The sequence below is a fragment of the Eulemur rufifrons genome, chromosome 28 (assembly GCF_041146395.1).
Source record: "Eulemur rufifrons isolate Redbay chromosome 28, OSU_ERuf_1, whole genome shotgun sequence".
NCBI classification, from domain to species: Eukaryota; Metazoa; Chordata; class Mammalia; order Primates; family Lemuridae; genus Eulemur; species Eulemur rufifrons.
The window spans coordinates 30,259,950-30,282,366 of NC_091010.1; the positions used below are offsets into that span (position 1 = coordinate 30,259,950).

The window sequence follows — 22,417 nt, forward strand, 5'->3', positions numbered from 1 at the left end:
ATCTTGGTAAAAGATGATGTCATTTGGAACCACTGGCGTTTTAGAGTTTATTCAGAAGTACCAGTTTCCATGAGCCATTGAATAACAGTTTAATCATTAGATCAATTTTAGGTTTAAAGATAACTAGGAAGTGGTAATAAGAATCACTAAAGCCATCTCTTTAGTGAAGTTCAAAGCAATAGAAAACTTTTTACACTTTTTTTGTATTTTCTGTTTCCATGTATTTGTTCTTCCGTTGACTAAGCTTGGATAGTAAAACTAGTCTGGTCAGTTTCACTTTCCAAATTTTATACATAAGTGAAAGCTGTTTTGTGTCAACAGGGCAAAGTGTTTAGAATCATCTCACCTGCTGGGCCAATTTCCTGCAAGCCTTTCTTTGGGAGAAGGGAGGGTGAATAAAAGCATTTAATTTTAAATTTCTTATGCTTCAAAGCTAGAAAGCTGAATTAGACCACATTAGAGTAATTAATCTGCTTTATTTTTACATACTAAAATTTTCTAGGAGTGAGCAAGAGGATAGCAAAGAAAGGTGGGATCGTTATGTTGTATTCCTACTTAATCATGACTATTTGTATAGCGTAATACTATGTCTGCAGCTACCTCAGAAAATTGGCACTTGGAAATGTATTTCAGTCCTTCTACAAAACGTGTTCTCTTATTTTTTTGATTAGACAAACGTTATTGTCTTGTATTGCGTGGTATGTGCTGGAAATGTTTGCAAGATGCAAAGAGAAAAAGAGAAAAAAGTTGCACCTTGTTTAAACAATAGAGCGCAGTGTGGTTTATGAGATGATTAGAGGGCGGTGTGTCTCTCCTGCAAATTCTTTCTTAACAAGGTTAACCTGTGGCTGCTGTTGTTTCACCCGACTCAGCCCTTTGCAGGGGAACTTTCTGTTCTCTTAGTTCTATCCAAACCTTCCCAGTCAAAAGCACTTTCCTCACTAAGATAAAACTGCGTGTATGTGTGAAACAGACAGAGGGAGACACGCGCACACATAGTCGGCAGAAGATGGGGCCACTACACGGCCGGGGCTGGATGCCGGAGCCAGGCTGACCTTTCCACGTGTCCCCAGCACCTGCGAGACCGGTGGGGCACTGGGTTTCCTTTTCTCCGGAGCGTGCGCGAGCCCGGAAGGGGTTGGGCGGCCGTGGGCTTAGGTCAGGGGGCTCGGAGGCCCTCCCTCGGAACACGTGCGGCCGGCGAGCTGGTGGTGCGCAGGCAGGCCTGGCTTTCCCGCACCCGCCGTGCCCGCGCGTTCCCAGCCCGCCAGCGGTCGCGAGGCGGCGGCGGGCGGGTCCCGGAGCTTTCGGCCAGCTTTGCACGGCGGCCTACCGAGCGCGCCAGGCCCGGCTGGAGCGAGCCCCGGTGCAATACTGCCCGAGCCCGGGCGGGGTCTCTGTTCTCTGGCAGAGGAGGTCCCTTGGCAGCGGGAAGCTCCCTCTCTTTCTCTCGCCGCCGATCCGAGTCTGCGCCCTGGTGCCAGGCGCCCAGCTCGGCGCTCCCCTGTGCTCACCCGGCGCCCACTCATTCGCAGCCCAGCCTTCGCCGCCGCCGCCTCCCTGCTCCTCCTCCTCCTCCTTTCCCCAGCCCGCCGCGGCCATGGCGGACAGCGCCAGCGAGAGCGACACGGACGGAGCGGGGGGCAACAGCAGCAGCTCGGCCGCCATGCAGTCGTCCTGCTCGTCGACCTCGGGCGGCGGCGGTGGCGGCGGAGGAGGCGGCGGCGGTGGGAAGTCGGGGGGCATTGTCATCTCGCCGTTCCGCCTGGAGGAGCTCACCAACCGCCTGGCCTCGCTGCAGCAGGAGAACAAGGTGCTGAAGATCGAGCTGGAAACCTACAAACTCAAGTGCAAGGCGCTGCAGGAGGAGAACCGCGACCTGCGCAAAGCCAGCGTGACCATCGTGAGTGCCCCCCGGGGGCGCGCCGCAGCGCCGACCTCCGCCTGCCCCGGGGAGGGGTAGCATCCGGATCCAGGCAGCCCTCGGGCTCCCCTAGACTCCCAGGGACCCGCGGCGAGCACACTCCCTGCGGAGATCTGCTAGCCTCCAGGGGGAAAGGGAGGTGTCCCTTCGGGGCCACCAGGGTCTGTCCTTCTCGGGGGTCCAAGACCCTCGCGGGGTGTGGGAAGCCTACTGGGGCAACCACCTTTGGTCCCTTTTAGTCTTTGGGGACGAGGCCTCTTCTGGGTAGGGCTGGAGGCTGGCGGCGTGGCTGGGGGGCGGGGTGGGACTTATTTCAGACCTAGCACGCCTAAGGGGTGCGTCCAGAATCTGGGGAACCCGAGTCTGGGGGTGAGGGAGAGAGCTGGGGTCTGTTCCTGGGGCCTGGCTTGGAGTGCGGGGGGTGCGCAGCGGGGCTGGGCACTCAGCTGGCATCAGCACGGCGCTAGCTGGATCGCCCGGGGAGGGGGCGGGAGAGAGTGACCGGGAATCCGGGAAGTGGAGTTTTCTGGCCAGGATCGAGAGGGAAGGGCGGGTACCTAGCTAATGCTCCCACCTCCGTTGGAAGCCCTTTCCTTTGGGGTGGGAGGGTGGACGGTATACAGCAAGGAGAGTCAGCATCCTGGCCTGGACAGAGCTGGGGCCGAAACCAGGGGAAGGCGACTGTGACTCCCTTGCTGAGCCAGATGTACGTGTGTTTGCTTCATTGGTGGTGGAGTGGTTGGGACTATCTTGCCCCTGAGTCCAGATACTTGAGTGGAGGACAGGCCATCTGTTCCGTTTCTACCTGGCCCATGGAGGCTCCCCAGAAAAGGGTGACATTAGGTCTGTAGGTCTCTTTCCTGGTGTAGCAGGCATTTAGAAAGGCCCCTATAGCTGTGATGAGGCAAAACGTAACTATAAAAAGTACACAGTGTGCTCTCACCTAACATCACTGCCAGCTCGCCACATCATTAACATGCAGAATCCCTGCACAGACAACTCTATTCAGATCAAAACAGTTTCCCAGCCAGGAGCAGAGAAGGAAATGTCAAGAAATCAAGGGGATAAATTGTCATAGCTGCTACACAATAGCTGATTAGGTTGAACCTTGAGATGGAGGAAAAAGGGATGAATTTGGCGGTGAAGGGTCACACTTTGGAAATGAAATGGGGCAAGTTTAGGATGCCCCCTGTGCCAGGAAAAAGTCTTCAGTAGAAGAGTGAGTGTGTGTGTGTGTGTGTGTGTGTGTTGCTTGCCCCCCCCCACTGCTGGCTCATACGTGAGAACTAGATGGTATTTGTAATTTGTGTAGAGAGCAGATTTCCACCAAAGTTCAATGTGATCAGCAGCCTAAATAGAGGTTGATTGTAGAAAGACACTTTGCATGCTCAAATCCAGTGCTGGTGAATGGAATTGGAACAAGTTTCGTGTATCTCCAAACCCATAAAGTTCTTGAAGTGCCCTTTTGGTAGGAAGGGGGAGGAATTTGCAGAGGCAGCCACTTCCAAGCCTCCTATGTGGCTTTCTTGGCTGAGAAAGATGTCTCTGCTGCGTGGGGGTTGAGAAGAGAGGGAAGTTGGTGAGGCATTTTATTTAAGGTTTGAGTTAGTAAATGAGAGGGTTAGTCTCTTGGAGATTGTGAACCATGGAAAGTAGTAAAACTTATATGAAACAAAATCTCTAGCTTCTTGCATACAGTGAGCTATTCAGACTGTTTTTGTTTGTTTGGGAGGGAGGAATGGGAGGTGGAGATACTATGAAAGGGTTATCTGTTTGACACTTTGACCATATCATAAGTAGGTCTGTAAATTGTACACAAACGCATTGGCTTTTCAGAGACAAACATGTTCATTCCTGGTGTGTAAGATTAGAGGCCTCCTGAATACTTGGCTGCAAGAGTATGTAGTAAGGTAGTGGCTTTTTCTTAGCACTTACCCTCAACCAAAACTGACATCCAACAGGATATACTTTGTGAAATATTCTGTGGTCTTACAGAGTAAAGTTTTAAAACTGTTTTAGAGATAGTCTACAAGTACCAGAAGCTTCTCAGTTCTTCTTTAATCTCTGACTAATACATTCAGGGAGACAAAAGTGCTCGTGGTTTGCCCAGTTCCCTAATACTTGGCAGGTGTTACTAAAGAACTGAATGACAGATGCAGAAAAGAGATTTCTTAAGGCTTTTGAGGGTTTTGTTAACTGACCCACGATCCAGATTGATGGGGTGAGTTTGACCTGTCAGGTATGTAATGTGGGAGGAGGAGAAGTGTGTGACTCTCTGAAATGGGTCTGTGGATATAAGGAGTCAGTTAAACAACACTGTATGTCAAGGTTAAGCTGTCCAATCCCTGACAGCTCTGACTTAGGCATTGCCCTTACTAGTAGCTGCCTCGGAAGTTTGTGGTAGGGCTTAGATATTCAATTAAGTAAAGGCCTTGTTAGGTTTTTTACTGTTCTAGTTAATTTGAAGGGAAGATGGTACCATAATCCTATTACTTGTCTTCCTGGCTCCTATTAGTTCCTCTAATTATGATATTTATGTTCACGTTCTTGAGCACCAAAGGTGATTATGGCTGTCTTTCCTTTTCCTTGAACGTGTTCAGGAAGGCATGCTGCCTTTCAGCCACACCCTGGAGAATAGAGAGGCACCTATGTTTGTTTGTTTTAAAATTGACTTTATTTGCTTTTTTTTTTTTAAGAGGTGGGGTCTGGGTTTGTCGCCCAGGCTGGAGCACAGTGGTCCGATTATAACTCACTGCAGCCTCAAACTCCTAGGCTTCAGGTGATTCTCCTGAGTAGCTAGGACTACAGGTGCATACCATCACACCTGGCTAATTTTATTTTTAAATTTTTTTTTTTTTTTTAGAAATGTGGTCTCACTATGTTGCCCAAGCTGGTCTTGAACTCCTGGGCTCAAGCATTCCTCCCGAGTAGCTGGGATTACAGGTGCGAGCCCTGCCTAGCACAAAATGGACTTCATTTTTTCAGAGCAGTTTTAGGTTCACAGTAAAATTGAGCATGAGGCACAGAGATTTTGCACACACTCCCTCCTTCACGCAGGCTTAGCCTCCTCCACTATCAATATCCTACACTGGAGTGGTTCATTTGTTACAATCAATGATCCTTCACTGATACATCATTATCACTCAAAGTCTGTAGTTTACATTAGGGTTCCTTCTTGGTTTTGTGTATTCTAGGCTTGGACAAATGTATAGTGAATGACATGTATCCACCATTACAGTACCATGCAGGGTAGTTTCACTGCCCTGAAAATCCTCTCTGCTCTGCCTATTCATCCCTCCCTTCTTCCTAACTCTTGGCAACCACTGATCATTTTTCTCTCCATAGTTTTACTTTTCCCAGAATGTCTCATAGTTGGAATCGTCGTACTGCATGCAGCCTTTTTAGATTGGCTTTTTTCATTTAGTAAAAAATGTTTCTTTCAAAGCTCAATAGTTCATTTCTTTGTAGTGTTGAATGATGTTTCCTTGTTGGGGTGTATATAGTTTATCCATTCACCCACTGAAACACATATTGGTTACTTTCTAAGTTTTGACAATTACAAATGAAGCTGCTGTAAACATTTGTGTGCAGGTTTTCCTCTGGACAGAAGATTTCAGCTCATTTGGGTAAATACCAAGAAGTATGATTGCTGGATTATATGTTAAGAGTATGTTTGGTTTTGTAATTGCCAAACTGTCTTCCAAAGTGGCTGTACCATTTTGCATGCAGTGAATGAGAGTTGCTGTTGCTCACCAATATTTAGTATTGTCAGTGTTCTGGATTTTGGCCATTCTAATAGGTGCAATATCTGATTGTTGTCCCCTGCCCACCTTTTTAAAAAAGTCAAGTCAAAAGACCAATAGAAGCTCTTAACCAATGATCTCTTCTGTCTCTTCTATATAAATGCTATATAAGCTTATTCTGTTCAAGCTACTCACTTAATAGAAGTCTGGTTTCATGGCTCTGTGTTCTTAGCATCAGTGTAATAGAGGTAAACATCACCTGTGGGGAAGAATCAACTCTAAGAAGTGTGCAAGTGCTGGGTGAATCTGTGAGTTATGGCTTTCCCCAGGGCATTTTATTTGGGGCTTAGAGGTGGAATAGAATGTTTTGAGTGATTATCCAATTTTTAGCCATTAAATCAGCAGTGGAATCAGGCTGCTGATTAAATAATTTCTTTTTTTGGGAGTGGGGGAAACAACGTATGCTCACTCACCCTTTTGAGTAGCTTTGCATGTTAGTCCAGATCTTTCTGGCTTGTCATATGAGTGAGAATGTGATTGTGGGTTATCTGATTCGGTGCAGTGAGAGTTGTCAGGGGGCGGTGGTCTCTGAGAAAGGTGAGGAAATGTAATTGTGGGCAGCAATTGGAAGGCTTCCAAGGTCTCACTAGTTGCTGGTATTCTCAGAGTGTATAAGCAGGGCCTTGGCTGGTTCTCTAGGGTGTGTGCCTCTTCTAGCCATGTTCAGATCTTCAGTATGTGTTTGGTTTGGAAATAAAGGCCTATAATAAGTCACTAGTATTTAAATGTCATTTTCTGACTATAAAATTAATCATTATGGATGTTTAGGGAAATAGAGAAATACAAATGTGTTTTGAAGTTACAGAAAAACATGTTGATGTGGCATGATTAGAAAACCTGGCTATTTTAAACATTAACGGCATAATGGTTTCATTAACCAATAAAAGCTACCGTATAGTTACTGTGTATTTTGGATTATTTACACTGGAAGCCTAATATGCTATTTTCCATTTTTAAGAGTTCATTTTGGCAGACTCTCTGAAGCTATCAGATCAACATTGCCCTTGTAAAGAGGTATACTGTGTCTACTCCCTTCCTCCCCCGCCTTTAGAGAAAGTATTTCTAAGATTCTTATGGAAACACTCAACTTTAGACACAACTTTGAGAAAAGTATGACCTCACAGTTAGGTCTAACAATATACAAGTCTTCTTAAAGGGGCTGTTTTCGTATATTTCTTCTGCATTTAAAGTTTTTCACGTCTGTAGGTACCTTCTGTGTGTTTCATATAATCTATTTGTGCTTAAGAAAAATCTAAAACTTTAAAGGAGGCCATGACAATCTTTTACAGTGCTGTCCTTATTTATTTGCTGAAGGTAGGGAGTAGTTAGAGAATCAATGCACAGTATCTGGTTTGTGATGACTCTTGTTCCAAGACCGGAGAGAGACTTGGTCTAAAGCAAAAATCTGATGTGGTGATTGTTTTTTTAGAAACCTTCAATGGCTTCCCATGGCCCTTGGATCCAGGTAAACTTCCTGGTGTTTTGCCAGGCTCTGTGTGATTGGAAGGCCCTGCTCACTTCACAGCCATACCCCTTGTGCTCTTAGCCCAGTGGCGTTCTCTAAGATCTCACTTCACTCCCTGAACTCCCAGAACCTGCAGTTTCAGTAGGCTTCTGGAGGAGATAACCTCCTGCCCTAAAATGCGCTTCTCCACTCCTGCCATCCCTTCCGCCTTGCAAATTCAGGTAGATTGTACTGTCTTCTCTACCCAAACCGCTGCCCAGTGGGCCCTGGCACTGCCTCTTTGTCAGCCACGCACTAAGTTATGTGCCTGCTCCTGTGGGTCCATAGAATCCTTCTGTCACTGACCCTCTAGCACATAGATCTTTCCCAGCAGATGTGCAAATTCCTTTGGGGGCAGAATTTGCCTGGTTCATCGCATTCCTCAGTGCCTGGCATGCGGGAGACACTCTGAGTTGGCTCCAGAGGCATGGGTGTGTGTGTGCTTGTTTGTTTTGTTTTGTTGTTTTGTTGTTTTTTTCCTGGGTTGAAGGTGCTAATACTGTCTCCTGTAGCTTGTCTTCATGGAGCCACTCTCCTGCCACAAGAGCAGTCACCCTCTTTACCATAGTTGGTGAAACCGATGGGATGGATGAATGGATACGCTGTATACTTTGGGGGACCACTCCAATCAGTGCGTGCCCTAAGCCCTTGCCTTCTAGACTTGGGTGATGTTGTAGACTACTTTGTAGCATACACCTGGGTGTTCCCGATACATTGCCTCTGAAAAGGGACAAATGTCTTCAGGCTTACCTTTCCAAGGGTTTCTGAGCAAGGTTTAGAGGAAAAAGTAGCCCTGTTGCAAGTGTTAAGATTTGCTGCCTTGGTTTTGGTGATGGGGACAGATCATTCCAGGTGTTTTCTGTGACTCTTTAATGTTGAAATGCCCCACAGCTGCTTCTAGGAAACAACTGTGGACCCTCTTAGGGGGATGCATCAATGCAAATACGGGCACTTGAAGCTCTGATTAGGAAAGCGTCTGAAAACAGAATGGGGAGACTTGCTGAATCCTTGCAAATGCCTGTGTGCCTTGCAGAGTGGAGGTGGCATGTTGATACAGTGTCACACACAGCGTATTTATGTTCTATGTCTGTTTTTTTCCCCCTTGAATCATGTCTTGTAGAGATATATTGCATTTACCCCTAAGAATGCTAATCCGAGCCATTAACTGCAGCCAGATGGAATGAGGAGTAACAGTAATCTTTCCTGTCCCCTCTGCTGTACTCTTTTCTTCAGCGGGTAGGTGTTGGTTTTTGTTTTCAATCACAATGTGGTTGCTTTTAGATATATTGAATTATCGTTAAAGCCGTCAGAGTATATGTTTAGAGGTTCAGTATGTTCCTGCTTGTTGGTGGTTGCAGTTTTCTTGATGGAGAAACTAATGCTCTGGAAAATATTTTTAATCGTCAGCATTTTAGAGTGGTGTTAACTTGCAGATTCCTCCTCCCCCAATACTGTCAAATTTTCTTAGCTGTGAAGTTTATCCCAACCCTCATACCGATGAATTGCAAATGTCATATTGCATAGGTTCTCTCTTTAGAGATAAGAATGCAAAAAAAAAAAAAAAAAGAGTTAGCAATGTGATTGATAGTTATTTAGAATTAACCCTCCCTTATTGGTTCCTATTAAATGTGGTTACAATTCATTACAGTGCTCATTTGTTTAATGCTGGGAAATTTTCAGATGCCCACACCCTTACCCCAGCCCTTTGCTTCCTTAGGTACAAAACAGCATGTATAAATACAGCTTCAAATGGGCAGGATTCAGCCTGTTCAAGTGCTTATATATGGCCTACTGTGTGCTGGAAATACCCAGTAGGAATGGAAGGGCTCCTCCAGTAGCCTGGCAAGGATTGCACTTGACTTTCATTCAGCCTGGCCCTGGCCTGGTGCTGTGGGGCCTTCAGAGCAGAGGGAAACTGTCAGTCTCTTTCCAGCACAGAGGGTTGGGAAGTGCCGAAATCACCAACACACACACATGGAAGCAACAAAGGAAGTTCAGGCAGGCTCCTCTTGGGGTTCCAAGGGAGGGGAATTTTACCTTCTACCTTCCAAAATGAAGTTCCTCTATCTCAGTGAATACCTTGAAGGAAAACAATGTGTCATATTCACTCACAGTTTAATTAGCTTGTAGTTTATTTTGTAAGACAGAGCTGGGGAGAGCTGTTGCTCAATTTATCAGTGCTGAGGTAGCACAGGGAGGCTTTGGTTTATTTTTAATTTTCGTTTTTATGTGGTGATGATTGAAAAGAAATGTCATTGTTTTAATTTCATAATTTGCATCTGTCAGTAGTAGATTGAAATTATCTAGGTGCTTTTTCCCTCTGGGGCCCACTCACACTCCTTTCATGGAATATTGTTGGATGGACCGAATTTCCTAAGTTTTTAATGTGAAACTATCTGAAAACAAAGACTTCTTGAGGTAAAATTATAGGCAATTTTGAATTCCAGCTTTTTTTTTTAAAAAAGCAGCGGTGATTGATGGGCTGGCTAATCTTCCATGCATCTGTTCCAGATCCATCCAGCCTTGGCGGGTGCCAGGTGTGTGTCCACAGTGATCTGGTTAATACCCACCAGGGCACCTCGGGGCACTGAGGATCAAATGAGGCCACTGGGTACCGAGGAGCAGGGTTGGGATGTTCAGCCAGACATAGATCATAATTCAGCTTTCCATAGAAGGAAAGGAGAGAGTGAAAGAATGGAAACATCAGGGCTTATGAATGAGCTGCAGAAGGTTATTAGAAATCGATTTATTTGCATTAAATACTTCATGTGTTTTATAAATGAACAGTTTGAGTATTTTGTGATACCTGCTTTTTGAAATTGAATTAGAGGGGCTAAAAGGGACAGATTTGAGAAAAATAATTCTTGGTGTTTAATGTAGAAAGAACTTCTCCAGGGTAGGTACGGTGGCTCACGCCTGTAATCCTAGCACTCTTGGAGGCTGAGATGGGAGGATCGCTTGAGGTCAAGGGTTAGAGACCAGCCTGAGCGAAAGTGAGACCCTGTCTCTACTAAAAATAGAAGAAATTAGCTGGGTGTAGTAGTAGGCTTCCCAAGCCTGTAGTCCCAGCTACTTGGGAAGCTGAGGCAGGAGGATCGCTTGAACCCAGGAGTTGGAGGTTGCTGTGAGCTAGGCTGATGCCGTGGCACTCTAGCCTGGATGACAGAGCAAGACTGTCTCAAGAAAAAAAAAAAAAAAAAAAAAAGCCTTATGAAATTATTTTTATGTAATTGGTGATTTTTTTTTCCAGTTATCCTAATATACCAACACAAATGATAGCTTTTATTCTTTTGAGATTTGTTTTTTGTGGGGAGGGTTCTTTGCTAGACAGAAGACATTTCAAAAGAACAGAAGACTGTTCAAAAAGACATTTGCTGAGTCAGAACATTGTGTCTCTGCTTGATTTGGTAGGTCCTCTAAACTTGGAGAAAAAAAATTGACTAGGTGGTTTTTAACATTTTTGTTCACCAAAGGATACAATTTTAAGTATATTTTTAGTATATATGCCATTAAGTAGAGGGTTGGATTTCTTCAGGTCAAAATCACTACCTGGTAAGTGGTCTTGTCTTTTGGAAAATATATTAATTGTTTCACGCCATTTGAACCTTGAATTTGTGGAGTTTATTGCTGAGAAATACCTTAGGTACCCAGAGAATAGGACCAACCAGTGACTTTCTTTTTTGTAATTTTTAAAAATTGTAAAACATACACAACACATAATTTACCTTTTTAACCATTTTAAAGTATACAATTTAGTGGCATTCAGTACTATTACTTGGTTTTGCAACCATCCCATTATCCATGTCCAGAACTTTTTCATCATCCCAAACAGAAATTCTGTTCCCATTAAACAGTAACTCCCTATTTCCCCCTCCTCTGGTAGCCTCTGTTCCTAACGACTTGTAAACATTTTTATTTATTTTAATTTTTAATTTTTCAAACCTTTTTAAGAAGGAAAACTTACTCTGATCTACAGAAGCAGCTAGCGGCTTTTTATTGTCTTGACATTGAAGTTATAAATTTGGACCTAAAGTGTCTTCATAAAAGTGCTGTTGATACCTTGCTTCAACTTAAGTTTTTATTGCCTCTCAGCTGTCCCATATCTGGTTCTTTTCGGTCATTCAACAATTATGTACAGTCCCTTAGCCCTGTGGCTGGCCCTGGGCTTGGCACCCACCGTTCTCATTTGTGTTTGGAGTGAGCCACCAGATGTGAAAAATGCTGGATGAGGGAGTAGCCCACAGTGACGGCTTGTCCTCCACGAGGGAAAGGGCTTTGCCCTGACACCTCAAAGATGATTGCTTTTTATTTTATTTTTTGACATATGTCATAAGCATTTAATTTCCTTGACAGCATTTTGAATAAACCATAATTGAAGAAGGTTTGAAGAAGAAAAAAAGCTTGAATTTTTATTCAGCAGCACTGTCCCACTTCCAAATCTTTTTGTGTTGCTGTGCTAACGGCTGATGATTATCCAGTGCTTACCGTGGAATAGGCTGTTGGAAGGGGTTTGCACACATCCTCTCATTTCATCCTCACCGCAGTCCTGTGTGATCAGTGCTACTGTTCTCCATAGCTGTGAACTTGTACATTTAGGCTCAGAGAGGTCACATCCCTTGCCTAAGGTTCCATGGCTATCAAATGGGGTTGGGATTTGAACCCGGGTCTGGGCTCAGAGCTTAAGCACAGGTTACATAACCTATGGGAGGGTGGGATATAAATTAATTTAGGGACAGTTGGATTTTTATCTCATTGTGGGCATTTTCCTCTTAGTGGTTTCTATACAGTTCTATTCCTTCAGTTAGGGTAGTCAGGCCTTCCCTATTACTGCAGCAAATTCCCAGGATACTGGGCCTAAGGGAGTGTTGCCAAGGTAGCAAGCTCCCTGCCTCTGGAAAGAAACAGCGATGCAGAGGGCGCCTTCAGTGTGTGAGGGACGGTCTGCGCTCTCCTTTCTGGCTCTTTTGCCCTCAGTCTGCTCCACCCCTGCGTCTTGTCCAGCAAACCCCAGTATGTCACCACCTCTGCATACAGCATCGCCATATGGACTCCTGTCCCTCCCTATCCATCCCAGTCTGGAATCGGTTTCTCCCTTTGTATTTATGTTATAGCCTGTACTTAAAAATAGTCTGCTTAGCACAGTACAAGTGGGTTTTTTTTTTTTCCCCAACAAACATATTGAATGCCTGCTTGGATGGCAGACAGGGTGCCCATACGTAATAGCTGGGATGAGATTGTGCTGGGGGTGTTGGTGGAGGGCCCCTGACTCAATCTAGGAGTGGGGACCAGAGTCAGGGCTGGCTCTGGAAGGAGGGAATTTCTTAGCCAAGACCTAAAGGATGAATCAAAGTTAATCCAGAAGAAGGTGAGGGGTGGGAGGTGGTAGGAGAAGGCACTCCTTCCACACCCGGGCAGAACCTGAATGTCCAGAGAAAAATGAGGCTGGGGAGGAGAGCAGGGCCAGGTGGGCGAGACTGGTGGGCTGTGCTCCATCAAGGGGCTCTCTACAGAGGGACAGGGAGAGAGAGGGGCAGGGCATTTCCAGGCGTTTCTGTGCCTGGCTGCTTAGTGCAGACGTTGGTGTTTTCCTTCTGAACTATTTGAAGGTAGGTATTTTGTCATTTATCATCTGGAAGATGATCTCTCTCAGTCCACGATGATACTTGCCACGTATTGCAGAGTCTTATTGTGTGCCCAGCACAGTTCTTAGCACTTTATGTTTAGGGACTCACTTAATCCTCGTGACATCCCTTTGTGATCTCCATGTCACAGATGAAGAAACGAGGTACAGGGAGTCCCAGCCACCCCTTGCAGATCACAGCAAGTGGCAGAACAGGAATTTGAACACAGCAGCCTGCCGGTACCTTGCATGGCGACTGGCACATAAAGACCTTGCCATTTGCAGGGTCACTTGTGTTTTCCCCACAGCCTGAACACAATATCTGTTCAATAAAGCTTGTGGAATTTATTTTGAGACTTGCCCACGTTTACTCTTGTTAACTCTTTAGTGGAACATAACATACTTAATGTAAAGTGTGCAAACTTTGCACAAACCTATTGAACAGGGCAAAATGAATTTAAAAATGAATTCACTGGGGTAGCCACCACCCAGCTCAGGATATACATGATTATCAGCACCCCGGAAACGTCTATGTGCTCTGTTCCAATCATAGCTCCCAAACAGTAAGCATGTTCTGACTTTTCTCAATATAGATACGTTTTGCTTATGTTTGAACTTCAAATAAGTGGAAGTATACAGAATGTATTTTATGTGTCTGGATTCTTTGATTTATCCTAGTTCGTTTCCTAATACTACACAGTACTATGTTGCATATCACGGTAGTTCTTTTTTATTGCTGTGCAGTATTCTGCCCGAGTGTCTGTGAAATTGTTTGCAGTTGTAGTGTCCGTTCCCTGGGTGGCCCCACTGCCTTCCCTCCGTGTTGGTTGCTGGGACAACGTGAAAGGAACGTGGCACAGCAGAGGACATGCAGGCCCTAAAGGAGTTGGCTTCCAGTTAATTGAGGTCCTGGCTCCCTTACTAGCTGGGGTATGTTGCATTTGGAGCCTTCGAGTCTTGGTTTACATCTGTTAAACAGTAGTCTGTAGGGTTAACACCAACCTTGCTTCCCTCCCACTGTTGTTATGAGGATCAAATGAAACGATACACATAAGAAAGTGTTTTGGTAGTTGGTGAATTATTATTCCTGGAGAAAATATTAAAGATTATTACTGCTTACCCACCCCCGCACACTTTCTCTTGTCTTCCAAAATATTAAGACTTTTTGAAATCAGCCCTGCTCTAGATAATCCTATAATGTGATGATAGGGAAATAACCTCTTGAAAGCTGAGAGAGGGTGGTCTCAGGGTACCACGGAGCTCCCTGTACGCCTCCGACTGGGGAGCGCCGTGGCGTGGCCCCGGGGCCGTGTTTCTCTGGGAACTTGGTGGGTTTTCTACGGTTGGGTGAGCCAGGCTTAGATGGCCTGCCTGGCTGTGTAAAAGTAACAGGACCGCAGGAGGCAAACACTTCCTAAAAGAAGATCTGTTTTTTTCCCCCCTGGAGGTCAGTTGTAGGGCTCTTCCCATTCTTTTCCTGGTTTTCTGACGTTAGCACTATGGGCAGATAGAAGACTGTCAAAGCCGGCTTCTCTGATGTGTGACTTTTGACCCTGTTCCACGGGGTATGGATTCCAGAAGGTGGACTTTGAGGGCTGACGCCCTAGTGCTACTTCTGCTTAGCTGCTGGTTTGAAGAACAGAAACCCAAACGTGAATCTTTGAATTGACTTACTATGCAGGCTCGCTGTACCCAAATGGTGGAAAGAGCCCCGGGTTATGAGCCAGAGGCAGGGCTACGGGAGGTAATCGTTTTCTCTGTCTGCAAGGGACTCCTCAAGTGACCTCTTTTCTTTCTGTGGCCTCTGGATTTCTCCCTAGCAATAGAAGTGGTAGCCTGGGGACTTTTTGAAGGTTTAGGGACGTGCTTTTCCCCAAGACACTGTTTTGCTTTTATTGCCCCGATGTGAAGTGTTTTTCGGGTTTTTCAAGGGTGAGAGAAGAAAAGGAGGATATTTTATCTAATCTGGGGACTCTGTTTGCATTGTAAATAAACAAGTTAAAGTAAGCTGTCTTGAATGCAAGAATGCCCATACCTCTTTGGCTATTGTCTGTCTACCAGGGATGTGAGGCTCCAGCCAAGACTTATTAGGAGCCTCTTGGTTTCTTCTGTCCCCCTCCCTGCTGCTTGTCTGAACACCTTCCTGTTGAAGTCTTTTTCAGGTAAGGAAGATTAGCACTAATGACAGTAATCCCTTATTTGATTGGTTCTCACTTAGCCCAGAGCCTTGCAGGTCTAGGTCTTTGTTACCTGACGGGGTCATGTGAAAAGGGAATTGGAATTCACTTTTTAGCCCACAAATGAAAACCAGTAGGCTTTACTGCTTCCCCCGGTTCTTAAAGTCTTCTGTAGGTTCTACTACTTTTGTTTTTATGCTTTTTAATTTGATGGTTGTAGATTAGCGTTCTCTATTAGGCCCTCTAAGTGAATTATTCCTCCTTTCAATTTTATTAACTCCTTTCTGATTTTCCATGCCAGGTTTCTTTGGGTGTAATGGAGAGAGACTTAGAAACCAAAAGTAGGGTTGCCAGAGTTTGCAAATGAAAACACAGGATGCACAGCCACGATTAAATTTCAGATGAACAATGAATAATTTTTTAGTATATGTATGTCCCAGATGTTGCACAGAACATTTGTATACTAAAAATTTATTTATCTGAAATTCAAATTTAACTGGACAGCCTGTATTTTATCTGGCAGTCCTAAAACTTAGAGGACTTCTGTTAAAAATCTCAGTTCTGCTCCTTCCTGGAACAGCAACTTAGTTGACCTCCAAGCCCACCTTGCCTTCTTCCCCAAAAAGGGACTGTGCTACCTCAGCTCTCTGGTTTTAGGGGTAAATAACGTGACTGGTGAACGCCTCCAGGACACATCCCGCACCCATCTTTCTTTTCCCTCTTTATCCAATGGTCACGGATTTGCTTCTTGCCTGTTTCCTCCTGTGTGGACCTGAGACCAGGTTGCTGTCTTGGAAGAAGCCTAACCCAGTGTCCTCTGTTTTGTGGGGCTCTTGGAAGTCATCTTCCTCCTCTGCTGCTCTCTGTTTGCTTTCACCTTCCCTGTCCTCACGCCACCGTCCTTGTCGGTCCCCTCTGGAAGCCATCTTGCCTGGGTGTCTCGGCGACTCTCTTTACTTGGCTACATGTTTCCAAACCCCCTTAATTCATGTTTCCTTTCCTCCCGAGCCTGCAGTGGCAGAGGGAGAACTGGGCCTCTCCGCCTTACCCTGTCTGTGGGACCAGGTGTCAGTCATGTATGTTTTGGGGGGAGCCTCATTTTTCTTCTCAGTTTCTTGAGAAAGGTGTGTCTCGAACTCAGGGTTTGCAGACTGGCAGCCTGCCTCCGGCCCACAGGTGAGTGGTGCGGCTCCAGAGGTTTGAAAGACCTTCGAAAGAGAATGCTTCAGCAAGGGCACGTGCTCTATTTTGTCATTGGTATCACCATTCTTTGTTGGTTCTCCTGGAGCTTTCACATGCTTATTTAATTCCTCCTCTGATGGCAGTTGAGTTTGAGACCCCTGGAGCACGCTGTAGATAAGGACTAATGACCGATGTGCACTACCTTGATTCAGCCCTTGAAACAAGACCAGGGGGCGTGATTATTGCAACCTTACAGATTGAGAGAACCCAAGTGTGGAGAGGTTAACTTGCCCGGGTCATTCTGCTGGTAGGTGGTGGGGCAGGATTTGGCAGCCCGGCTTTGGAGCCTCTGTTCTTAACCACACTCTGTTGTTCTTCTCTGACTACTTGCAGCTGTGAGGGTCTGTGAACTTCCTTGTAGGAGTTCAGAATTTAGCACCTTTTTGGTTTTTTTGAAAATCTGTGATCTAAATCTTTGCCCTATAGTCTGATCAGTTACTCTAATTCTTGGGTGGTGAATTCTTGTAATCATTTTCCCCTCAAAAGAATCCTCTTTCTGTCCCTTAAAGATGTTTCTAAGAGTTTTCTTGTGGCCTTCCTCTTTAACTTGTATAGATTATGGGGTGTCCGTGCATTCATTTAACTTAACAGTCTGGGTACCTATGAAATGCTAGCTATGTGCTTGAGATGTCCTTCTAGCGGCAAGGCAGGGTATGAGTGACTGAGCCCCTGCTGGGGGCTCCAGGCTTCTGCAGCCCTGGAGGACCTTGTGCCTGCTGTGAAGGGGCTCACAGCTGTTGAGATGTGGCCACACACTGGGTGGAGGAAAATGGTCAGTCGTCATTCAGGGTGCATACAGGAAAACAAAGCATATGGAGTGAGAAGGAAGAATACCATCCAGGAACTGGTCATCCCAGTGGTAGAGTTGTTGGGAAGCTGAAGGGGGAGGGCAGTGAGGCAGGCCAGGGGCAAGCAGTAACGGGACGCCACTCCCACTCTAGAGGACGAAGGAAGGAGGTGATATTACCAGAGCCCAGGGGCTGGGGTCACCCAGAGAAAGCTGGAACCACAGTAGGCCCTGAGATAGGTGCTGCCCAAGCCTGAGAAAGGGGAGAGTTTTCCCTTCCTTCCACCCCTCCATGTCTTGCCAGTGCCTTTCGTTGGCTGAACCCCATTGGCTTACTTTGGGAATGGGGAGATGCAGCCCACAGAGGTCATGCCTACCTTGCAGAGTGGGAGAAGGACAGTGGAGGCATCTTGGGCCAGACAGAGCCAGGACTGGCCCAGAAAGAAATGAAAATGGAGTGACTGTGTTTGGCCTGAGCAGTTATTGAACGCTTTGCAGATAACAGAAGGTTGGAGGACTCAGGTTTTTATTCACCTGGGAAGATGTGAGTAAAAGGCATTCCAGGGAGAAGGAGCAGCATGGACAAAGGCATGGCAGCTTGAAACAGCAGGCTCCCCTTGTAGCATCCCACGCAGCTCCGAATGGCTGGATTGATACTTGAGGTCTTTCCTGTCTCTCCTCCTGCCTCAGAAGCCCCTCCTGTAGAATGGTTTCTCACGTGTCCATGTTGTCATTTGTCATTTGTGGCTGATGCTCATCTTCCTGCAGGCAGTGCCAGATGGGAAGCTCTGCAGCTGACTATCTTCCAGGCCAGCTGCTCTGACACAGAGCATGCACCATTTATTTAACCAGTGGTGAGCAGCTTGGGACGCCCCAGCAGCACTAGAAAGGCGTTGATGAGTGGATGGTGCCTGGGTCCCATGGCACCCTCAGGCCCCAGCTCTGATGAGGATGCAGATGTCCTGGGAGGAGAATGGCTGTCCACGTTAGTGTCTTAGAGGCCTTGTCTCCTAGCCCTGGATGTCTGGCACACGATCAGATTGTTAGAATACTTTTCTCACATTCCCCTGCTGTGAAATTTATTTTTATGGTGATAGTGGATTTTGTTTAAACTCTTTTTATTATGGAAAATTTCAAGCATACACAAAAGTAGAGTGAATCTACAAACCACCAGCTTCCCCAGTTATTGACACATGGTCTATCTTGAAATAAGTTCACCCGTAAATAGTTCAGTTTGCATCTCTGATAAGGGTTTTATAACCGCCATACCACTATCATGCCTAACAAAATTAGCAGTGTTTTTTTCCTGGTAAATTTGTGTTTGAAAGATATAACAGCACAGGCTTTTTGGGGATCAAACATGTTATCCTTGCTTCCCCTCTGCTTTAATCCTTACCCCTGTGCCCTGAAGCTGCTGGCCTCATTTCTAACCCTCCTCTGTCCTCTCCAGAGCTGTGGACGGCAGGCTTGGGGGCCTTTTACCTGCTGCCCTGTTTCCTGGTCTCCATCACCTCCCCTCCCCCCCAGCATCCCAGTCATGCTGATTTTGTCTTCAGGAGGTATGTAGTCTGGCTTCCCAGCCCCCATGACACACAGCAGTATCAATTTCAGGTCACTACTGTGTGTGTGTGTGTGTGTGTGTGTGTGTGTAGTTGTCCAAGACCTGGTTTTTGTGGCTCCACTGTAAGGAAACCAGAGGGGAGCCATCCTATGCAGTCTCCCCTGGAAGCTTCTAGCCTAGAAATGCCTGAGGAGCATCCTGGGGGAATCCTGCCTTAGAAGATGGCCTGGCATCTGTGGCTTCCAGAAAGTGTGGTGCAGTGTCGTGTGTGAAGCCACGCAGCACCAGACAGGAAGCTGTGGGCACTGTGTGCAGACACATGTCTTCTGGACAGGTAGAAAAATGAGCAGTCTTTGCCCAGAATCTCCAGCTCTGAAACCTGCGGCTTGGGCAGCATCTATAGAGTGGTTTCAACTAAATTGTTTCAGTTGAGTCTCACAGCAAGTGTGGGGGTTGGGGGGCAGAGAGTGGGAGCCTCTTTCTAAATAGAGGATCTGGGGCTCAGGTGAAAGGATGTTAAATTACTGGCCAGGGAGCAGTGTTGTAAAAAGGGACAGGTGGGATCTCAAGGTAGGGGGCCTGACTCCCAGGCCAGGCTTCTCTTTTTTGTTATCTCCTTGGCAGAGAAGGAAAAAAAAAAAAAAAAAGGGTTCTGGTAGTTCACCACTTAGAAACAAAGGGGACTGTTATACCAAGATTCCTAAGCAATTCTGAAATTGCTCTTGACCCAGCAACAAAGTTTGGGAACCACTAGTCTATGTGTTTGTGAGCACATAATAATTTCCCCTGAGGCTTGAAATCATGCTTCCCTTTTATAATATATTCTAATTGAATTTTTTGGAATGGGAAAGGCATCATCTGGTATTCTCTCCCTTCCCTTTAATGCAAAAGGGGGTATGTATACTACTTTGTTCTGTGCTTTCCCCCCTTCCCATTTAATTATATTTTGGAGATTTTTCCATATCAGTACATTGATGACTTCCTCTTTTTTTTTTTTTTTTTTACAGTTGCATAGTAAGCCATTGTACAGATGTCTCTTACCATTGGGCATTTAATTTGTTTTCAGTCTTTGGTCTCACAATTTTGTAGTAACCTTGAACATAGATCATTTTGTATGTGGATGCGTTTATCTGAGAGGATAGTTCTCAGCCACTCTCTTAAACCATTTCCTTATATTGATTCACTTAATGTTCACATTAGTCCTGTGAAGTAGCAGTATTATTATCTCCAGTTTACAGATGGGAAAAACTGAGGCTCAGAGGGTTAGGTGACTTACCTAAAGTCACGCCTCAGAGAGTGGCAAAGCCAGACGTCACACATAGGTAAGCTGACTCCAGAGGAATTCCTTTCGATACTGCCTTTCTGGGTCAATTTCCAGAAGTGACATTGCTGGGTCCAATGCCCTTTATATGTGTGATTTGAATAGATGTCGCTTGTACAATTTATACTTCATTAGCAGGATATGAGAGAGAGCTGTAGCCTCATACTGCAGGTCAGAGGGTTTTATCATACTTGGATTTTGCCAGTCTGGAGGATGACGTCTCAGTACAGTCTTTGCATTTCTCTCAAGGGGATGGATAAGCATCTTTTCCTGTGTTTCTAAGAGCCGATTGTATTTTTTTCTGTGCCTGCCTGGTTCGTATCCTTTCTTGTTTGTCTTTTGAGACCATAGTCTTTCTCTTACCCATTTTTCTCAGTGCTCTCTATATATTACAATGACTTGCCCTTTCTTCTAATTTTGAGTTGCAAAAAAAATTCCCCACTTGTCATTTGTCTTTTGACTTGGCTTTTGATATTTTTTGGCCACAGTGAAGTTTCTTTTTTGCTTTAATGTCACTTATAATCTACAGGAAATATTGCTAAGATGTTTGGGAAAACTTTACTGTGTAATTACTTTTTTGAAAAAAGGACAGACTAGTAATATTTTTTGTTTAAATGTTAGTGCATTTAAGAAATTCAGAAGAAATCATAGGAGCATAGCATCATTATGCTAGATACTCTTTTAAATTGCATTTAACTACTTGAACTCACAGCTGAACATTAGAGGCACATCTTCTGGTATCTTTGTTTCTCTCGTTTCTCTATAGTAACCCTTTATATTTCATATGAGATCTTGAATTAGGATAAATCTCTTATGTTGAGTTGATAATTACTGAATTGTTTGCATTTTGGATACTACTATTGTAGCCTTTTTCTCCCTTTCCTTTAAGAAGCTTCTTAACTGGACTCCCGTGTAATTGGCATTATTTCTCTATCCTGGTCAGTTTAGGGCTCTGTTTATCTGCTGGTTTCATTTTACTCTGCAGTATTTTCCATTTCCTCACCTTAAAGGTAGGTTTAAAGCTGTGGACCTTAAATTTAATCTCTCCCATTGGCCAACTTTCTATTTTCATCTCACAAATATTACAGATAACACAAATATTACAAATCTTTGCACACCCTACAGGTATTACTGAGGTTATTCTGTGTACTGTGCTAAGAGGTTTGGGGACAGCCCCTGCCTCTTGGAGCTTATACTTCAGTGGGGAAAAATAGACAGCTGATTTCACAGTTACAGAATTGAAATGGTGATAAATGCTTCAAAAGATGTGTGTGTGTTTCTCGGAAGTTAAGACAGAGGGAACTGAACTAGTTTGAGGCAGCCAGAGGCTCTCCCCTGAAGTGACACGTGGGCTGCCATCATCTGTAAATTGTTTAGACAAAAAGTGAACCAGGAAGAGGACTGGTAAAAGAATGTTCTGGGCCAAGGGAATAGGCTATGCAAAAATCCTGAAAGCCATAGAAGCAGGGCAGGCATGAGGAACTGAAAGATGAGTGAGGTCAGGGTATGCGAGGGTTGTGGTCTGAAGAAGGATCTGGAAGTAGGTGGGGCTGGGTCTGACAGGGCTCACAGTCCTCAATCTTGAATTAGACCTAAATCTATTTCAAGGAGTAACGTTGGCACATGTGCTTTTCAAATTAGTAATAGTTTTTTTTTTTTATTCCAGGGACTATGCCAATCTAGAACTTTCTTCAGTTGAATAAATTTGGCCTGCAAAAACAGTATTTTAGTCCATCCTTTTTAAGTTTTTCATTAGGATGTATTTTTGCCAATAGTCCTCATGTTTTGAAATCCAGATGTGGCAAAAGGACTTAGTGCTTGTTAAGCAAATCTTCTGACTTGGCTCTGGGGATTGAAGAAAAAATGAAGATGGAAGAACTGTAGGTAGAGCAAATGTATCCAAAGTGGATTTCTCTCTTCCCCTCCCTCTCTAAGTTGAAAGGTGAGTAGCCCATTCGGTGCTTTCTTTGTACAAGTGAGAACATACCCTCTACTATCTTCCTCCTCTCTCCTTCTATTAGATTTTTAGATCCTTACGTGTTAGACTCTTCACTGTGCTTAGGTGGAATTTATTGGCATCTTATTGATGTTTGGAATCCTTTAACTTGTACCTTGAATGAGTCGGACTCTAGACCAACCCTCCCTTATTGGAGCCCGTATCTTTTGTGTTGTGGTTATCGCTGAAATGTCTCATGTGCACATTTGGATCTTGTTGGGGATGGAAAGGAAGCCCGGAAGAGAAGGTGTATTAGCTGGAACTACAAATGAGGTGAGCCAGGGGCTGGGGTCAGAGAGAGGGGGTTAAGGTGAGTGAGGAGGAACAGTTAATATTAGAGACTTGGATAGGCAGGGCTCCGAGGTAGGAAAATTCCCTCCGTGTGGATCATCCACCACCTGGGGAGGCCGGTGAAGAAGAATCAGGTTGTGTAGGTGTGGTCTGGTTCTGCAGAGGGCACCAGGAGTAAGAATGGGGCTTGC

At 45.1% G+C, this 22,417-nt stretch overlaps 1 protein-coding gene across 1 annotated transcript in view; it reads left to right on the plus strand.

Annotated features, from left to right (window-relative positions):
- Positions 1 to 1,465: 1,465 nt before the first annotated feature.
- CCDC6 (coiled-coil domain containing 6) overlaps positions 1,466 to 22,417 on the plus strand; it is a 106,583-nt gene continuing 85,631 nt past the window's right edge. The window contains exon 1 of the mRNA XM_069461225.1: positions 1,466 to 1,903. Coding sequence (XP_069317326.1) covers positions 1,601 to 1,903 — 303 coding nt within the window. The 5' untranslated portion in view covers positions 1,466 to 1,600. The remainder of the gene's footprint in view (positions 1,904 to 22,417) is intronic.